The sequence below is a fragment of the Crocodylus siamensis genome, chromosome 4, assembly GCF_052110815.1.
Source record: "Crocodylus siamensis isolate JL-2025a chromosome 4, ASM5211081v1, whole genome shotgun sequence".
In the NCBI taxonomy this organism is placed as follows: Eukaryota; Metazoa; Chordata; order Crocodylia; family Crocodylidae; genus Crocodylus; species Crocodylus siamensis.
In genome coordinates this window covers 24,015,971-24,022,954 of record NC_143398.1, presented here as the reverse complement: position 1 = coordinate 24,022,954, position 6,984 = coordinate 24,015,971, and the positions used below count along the sequence as shown (strand labels likewise).

At 48.1% G+C, this 6,984-nt stretch overlaps 1 protein-coding gene across 6 annotated transcripts in view; it reads left to right on the top strand.

The window, feature by feature from the left end:
• Nucleotides 1–858: 858 nt before the first annotated feature.
• Nucleotides 859–6,984, top strand: part of ORC5 (origin recognition complex subunit 5) — a 217,354-nt gene continuing 211,228 nt past the window's right edge. For 5 of the 6 annotated variants that reach the window (XM_090041980.1, XM_090041982.1, XM_090041981.1 and 2 more), the window contains exons 1-2: nt 859–925; nt 5,180–5,371. In XM_090041980.1, coding sequence (XP_089898106.1) covers nt 5,261–5,371 — 111 coding nt within the window. In that variant the 5' untranslated portion in view covers nt 859–925; nt 5,180–5,260. Of the gene's footprint in view, nt 926–5,179; nt 5,372–6,984 lie in introns of those variants that run through there. The other variant, XM_090041985.1, reaches the window with a different exon arrangement.

The following is a 6,984-nucleotide window of genomic DNA, read 5'->3' as shown; positions in this document are numbered from 1 at the left end:
ACTCTGCAGCACGGTCCTTCACCCAGAACCTCTTGAGCGTACACCAACATTTCATAGAAGCAGAGCGTTGCCTGCCCTAGTTCCCCTGCTTTACCCATGGCAGGTCAGGGTGTTCGGTCTGTGTTGTTGTTTCAGGGCTGAGGGTAGTCTTATGTAGGATTTAAATCAGCATTTCTCAACCTGTGGGTCATGACCCAAAAGTGGGCCACAAGAATACATGAGTGTCGCAAACAAACTTTTAAAGGAAAATCCATTTTCAAAGAGAAAAATGGGGGAAAGTGGCTTTTCCCTTGCAGGCTGGCAGAGTCCCATGCCCCACGCCTACCTGACATGACACAGCAGGGAGCTAGGGGCATCCAGTCAGGAGCGAGGGACACTGGATCAAGATTGGCCATCGATGTTCCCAAATGGGTTCTGGTTCAAAAAAAGGTCGAGAACCGCTGGTTTAGATGATGGTTGTACGATGGTTTGCATAGGGATGATCCTGCCTCAGACCGGGGGTCAGACTAGATGACCCCTGGAGGTCCCTGCCAGCCCGACTTCTCGAATGACTCGACCACCAGGGCGACACCCACGTGCACCGACCCGTCAACTCGTATAGGCGTGCCCCATTTCACTCGGCCTGGAAGGCAGACCAGGACAGGGGTCCTGCGTTGGCCTCTAACAACATGTCCAAAAGCGATGCAAACGGCTCTTTCTGTCAGTGCTGGCAAGGCTGGCTTCTAGCTGCAGGCGCAGGACAGGGAGCGCTGCTACCCCCCAATCCCATCGCTCCCTCTCCGGGTGTGCGAGCGGCCAGAGGATCCCGCCTCCTCCCCCCGGGGCGACTCCCCCGACTGCGCAAGCGCGGGCCGTGGGGCAGCGGCGCGTGTTCAGCGGGGCGCGGAGTGCGCATGCGCCGGCGGCGCGCGGGCTGGGCGAGCGGGTGAGTGTCGGGCTGCGCGCGGGGTCTCCCGTCTCCGGCCCACTGCGGCACCGCGGTCATCGCTGTCGTGACGTCACAGGGCCTGTTTCATTCTCTTTGTCCAGAGCGGGGTCCGGGCTGGTTCCTGCCCTGTGGGGGGAGGGGAGAGGAAGGGGTTTCCTTTGCCAGGTGAGTGGCAGAGGGCTCCCTTCACGCAGGGCTTTAGGAGCCGGCCTGGAAGCCCGGGGGTAACTGGGGGGCACCGTCCCTGGGCACTGGGGAAGGGGCCAAACTAAGCAGCTGCTGCGTATTCGCTATCACGGCACCAACCAGAAGTCGCCCCTTCCTCTTTGCCACATGCACCCAGCCATGTCCCGACCCGACGCTGCTGCCCCTTAGGTCCAGTCCCTTGCTGTTATGGGCAGCGGGGTCTGGGGTGCCTTTGCTGGACTGACCCAGTTCTCATAAAAGTAGCTAGGTTCTTGTCCCCACTGCTCTCACAGGAGGCTGCTCCTAGTTTTCAGGCAGGATTTATTCATGGCTAGTTGCTCTTTTGCTGACCTTGTTCTTCAGTTTAAATAATTCTTCCCCTCCCCCCTTGATGTTTAGTCCCCTGGGTGTATTTGTGGGGGGCCATCATCTCTGCTCAGTCTCTGTCTCCCTTAGCTAAACAAGCCCCACTCGTTTAATCTCCTTTTGTAAGAGGCTCCCGGTCAAGGCATCCTAAAAGCCTTTCTGTGCACGGTTTAAGTCTGTTTTCCTTGAACAAGGGCCACCAGAATTGCATGCTTCATTCCAAATAAAGGTATTCACCAGAACCTCATTCAGTGACATTTGTACTTCTCTAGTCTCTCCTGGAAATGTCTCGCTTGATACATCCATCTTTTGCATGCATTTTCTGTTTACAGCGTTCTGCACTTGCATTGGTAATGGTAAATGCATTATTTGGTAAACATCACAATGGTGAGCCCAATGTTTTGCTTATTGCTTACTTTATAACAAGCATTCATGGATTTTGTAAGTTTTTCAGGGTCAGAAGGGACCTCATCAGATCATCATCCCCCAATCTGTATCTCTGTTGGTGATTCCTTCTTCCTAGGTGTAGTACTCTGCACTTATCCTTGTTAAACTGCATCCTGTTTTGTTCTGCCCACTTTTGCAGCTTGTTCAAATCCACCTGAATCTGCTCCCTGCCCTCCAGTGTGTTTGCCCCATAATTTGGTGTCATCCACAGATTTGGACAGTGTACTCACTACGCCTTTGTCCAAATCACTGATGAAGATGTTGAACAGTACTGGCCTGAGGACCAAGCCCTGGAGGACACCATTGCCCACATCCTTCCAGGTTGATACCAACCTGTCCACTACCACTCTGTGGGTGCATCCCATTAGCCAATTTGCCTGCCACCCACCTGATGTAATCATTTAAGTCACAGCTGCTCAGGTTTTTTTTATGAGAATGGGATGTGACATTGTATCAAAGGCTTTTTTTAAATCCAAGTATATGACATCCACCTCGACTCCTGCATCTAAGCAGTTTGTAACCTGGTCATAAAAAGAAACAGAGTTTGTCAGGCAGGATCTACCTGCTATGAATCCATGCTGGTTGCCCTTCGGCATTACTTTTTCTACTGGACTCACACAAACATATTCCTTAATAATTGAAGCATTGGTTATCTTTGTATCAGATAGCTGCCTTAGCTGCTTAAGTGCATAGGAACTTACTATCCACTTTTTAGTGTAATTATACTCTTTTAACTGCATAATTTGTGCAGCTGACAAGGACAGGGGTGATCAGCTTGTGCACCAGATCCAGCCTGTAAAGCTATGTCATCTTTTGTTATCATGTATACTAAATTGAAAATTTGGCAGCAGGGGGGTGGAGGCAGCTAATTGTCTCTCTCGTGCTGCCAGATTTCTGGACCTGTGGGGAGCCCTATGGGACAGATAGTATGGCCCCGAGTGCTATGTTGAGCACATGGGGCCAGTTGGGGCAGCACAGAGCTGACAGGGCAGTGCGGGGCGAATTGAAGCATGCAGCACATGGAGCATGCAGCACATGGAGCTAGTATGTGGTGTGCACTACACACAGCATGTGGCACTGGATTAGCCGGACATGGTGTGGGGCTCAGTGGTGGGCAGCATGGGGCTCATTAGTATGGTGGAAGGCAAGATAGGGTCTGTCTCATCCTGCTGCTCAGGGCTGGGCATAGGTGGTATGGGCCTGATGTGGCCTTGCACCACTCATCCAACCCATGGGGCCCAAAGTTTTGAGTACCACTGGACTGGGAGGTAGCAGTTTCAAGGCCTTGGCTTTGAACTGAGGTGGTCCTGTCAATTCTAAGGTGACCATTAGAGCTGTAAGGCACTCTGAGAAACAAAGTGAGGGCCTTAATGAAGTGCCAGAAGCTACACACAGGCTGCTCCTTTAGTTAGCATTGTTCACATTGAGTTCAGATAAGTGCGTAGCCTTTCTTAGTTTAGAGGCTGTGCACATAAAAGGAGTGCTTGTACCTCCATGTCTTGATTACACTCCAGAAGTCCTGAAGTCTATATACAACTGAAGCTAATCTGATACGTCCAGTTTCCTGTACTTTAATATGTGCCAAGCACTTTGTTACCTTTTTATATATTGATAACTCTCACATGTATCTCTCTGCTGATAAGCTGTCTCATTTTATGTAGTCTGGTATCTCATCCACTCTAACACTTCATTTAGGCATCATAACCGACGTGACCAGAAGTGAGATGCTGGTATTTTGCTCTAGTCCTCTTTCTGGGTACTGTATTGACAGACGCTGCCATCTGCCTTCTGATCAATTGATTCTTTTGTCAAGGTGCCACACTTTAGTGTGTTTTTTAAAATTTTTTTTAATGCTGGTATTTTTCCTTTACACAGTATCACCAAAAAAAGTCTTTCTCATCTCCATTCAGTTGATGCACACCCACATCAAGGCCCTCAGTTTGTTATGACTTGTCTGCTGTAACTTGTCTACTGTTATCTAGCCTATTCAGAATCAAGATGACTTCTTTGCTCAGTCTTCTGTCTAGTTTAGGGTGTCAAACTCATCTGGACCAATGGGCTGGATGAGGGGCATCGGGCTGGTCTGTGGGCTGAATTGGTCCCATAGACCAGCCCCACCTGCTGGATCAAGGGCACACTGGACCAGCTGTGCATGCTGCTTGTATTGTGTGCCAGCTCCAACCCCATGTGCAGCATGCAGCACATGGAGCTAGTATATGGTGTGCACTACACACAGCATGTGGCACTGGTCTAGGTCATATGTTCTTTGTGGTGCCTGCAGTGGACCAGACCTGCATGCTGGATTCAGCATGTAGGGCTGGTTTGCGGCCCTGATTGAGACCAGCCCCAGATCCAGCACGCAAGCCAGTGTGGTATAGGCAGCACATGCAGCATGCACACTAGATTGGCTGCATATGCATTGTGCCCTAGCTCCAGTCTGGCATGACATATAGCACACAGGGCCAATTCAGGACGTGCACTACATGTGGTGACTGCACCAGGCTGGGCCCTGCACACTGAATCTGGGTCTTTGGGCCACATCCTGACCAGCCCTAGATTTAGCATGCGGGGCCGGTCTGGAGCAGGCACTGCAAGCAGCATGTGGTGCTGGGACTAGCACATGCTGTATGCAGCAGGCAGCACTGCAAGCTGGATGATGTGGCTCTGCTGGCTGTATCCAGCCCACAGGCTGGATCTTTAGCACTCCTGTGTAGTTCATTTGGTAATATAGTCACCTTCTTCCTTTTACTAGCATTTCCAAACAATTTTACCACTAGTCACTGTGCTCTTAACTCATTTTCCATGACCCCGGCTCCTGTTATGCTTCAGGAAGACTCCTGTAAAATAGCTGCAAAACCATGATTCTTTATATTCCTCCTTCCTTTTTGGTGATCATATTTCTTATAGTTTGTTTTTTTAACCTACTGCCTTACTGCTTGTAGCCTGAATAAAAGGAAAATGGAAAAAAGAATCCCTGCATTCCTATAACTAGTAACGCTGTTGCAACTCTTTTTCGTATTCATTTGCTTGTACATTGTGTCTGTATCTTCTCCTTTTTTTTGTCCATAATAGTCTTCAATATGGTAGAGTCCCAATCCTGAATGTGGCCTTTGCCTCCCACCCATGATTAAATATTTAAGTATCATCACTTCTTGATACAAAGTATGATGACTAGTAAGTGTATCAGTTTCTTGTGTGGTTTATTTTCCCATACATGGAAAGAAAAGTGACCTAATACATTTTATTTTTTAGGTAGTAATTTTGACCTCCTCCTTGCATGTTGGAAGGTGATGTACAAATTTGTGGTGACTGACTGTAGAAACTTGACTGAGAATGCCTACTCTTGAACATCCAGAGTATCCTGAAGCAACTCTGCTTCACTTGGAAAGTATAATGCCCTGTCGAGAATCCCAGATGTCCACTTTGCTGTCAATATTTGGAGAGGTAGATCTTTCTGTTCTATTTTTGAGTGGATTGTAGATGTTCAACTAACATGTTTTCTTTATGAATGGGTTGAACGTTCTTAAGGCATTATTTCTATGAATAATGCCTCAGCTAGCTTATGACACTAGTAGGTTGGAGGCCATGATCCCTGTAAGGTGTAGCAGTCTGTGAGTGCACTGCTTTGATCCATTCCCAAATTGGTCCCCTTTTGGCATGCATCGCTTTGGTCTGCCCCACAGTTGCTCTCCTCCCTGCCCCGCGCTGCGCCTGGCAGGTAGGTGTGGGTAGATCCCCTGTTGTCGCAAGCATGATTGTTTACTGTGTGCGGCTATGCATGCGCACAGCTTAGAGGGAACACTGCTTGCAGGATATTGTATCCCCATCTTTAATATTGGCCAAGAGGTGTATAAAAATCCAAGGTCCTCTGCTTTCTGGAAGGGAAGGGAGCTTTATGACTTCTCTTCCCCTCCTGGCTGCTATAAGGAGCTAGATCTTCATGATTCTGCTCCTCTTCCAGCGGCCATTAGCTGCTTCAAGGTAGCAAGAAAGAAAAATGCCTCGCTACCATTTTTACTACTCCAATGACTTATCTTTTTGGGTGGTATTTTGGTATTGCCTCTCAAACAGCAGCATGTCACTGGTATAATTCTCAGTATTTTCACTCTTGCTTTAAAGCTCTGAAATAGATGACTTGTTAATTTTGCCTTGCTTCTACTGGGCAAAGATGTGGCAGTAGCAAAGCAATGGAGCTTCTTGTCTGCACGTTGTAGACTTGTTTTATAATATGGAAATGAGCATTGATAGTCTGTGTATTTATGGTTCTGTATTTTATTTTACAAGGTAGTGAACTTGTCTATACATGCAATTAATGCACCTAAATTTCTGCATAGAACATTCAGGTTCATTAAACTGTGCTCAGGCACACATCTGAACATGCGTCTGTTGGGAGCAGTTTAGTCCAGGACTGTTCCTGCCCTGCTCTGACCCACTGCAGCAGCCAGGGGCAGCTGCCTGGCAGGGAGCACAGGGCTCAGGCCTGGGTTCCTGGGGGGTAGGGGGAGCTGTCCAGGCTCCAGGGGCAGTTCTTCCCCGCGTCATGGAGATCAGGGCCGGCTGGGAGGGAACTGCCCTGGAGCTGGGACAGCTTCCACTGCCCCGTAGGGATTTGGGCTTAGCTAGGCAGCAGTTGTAGCCCCCTGCTGCCTGGGCTGACCAGAAGGAAAGGCTCCTGTCAGAGTCTACATGTGTGCTTCAGTGCATTAGTTAATGCGCTGTTTTTCTAGTACCACTATGTATCGGTATTAGCAAACGGCGCATTAGACTAATGCTCAGTAATTGACATGCATGTGTAGACAGTGAAGCTTTACTGTGCACTAGATTAGTATAAAAGATTTGCCCTCTGTAAAGCGTCTTATGTAGATGCACCCAGTAAATATATAAAATTTAAATATTGGAGTTTGGTTCATTTATTGTAACAGCAAGGGCTACAAATTTAATATTTTAAATGAAAGTTTACGTTCTGTCAGTGTTTATGACTTATGTTTTTTTCAGACTTCCAAGGAAGCTTCTTATGTGTCATTGGAGAGTAAATTTTCCAAGTTCAGTCTTTAGGA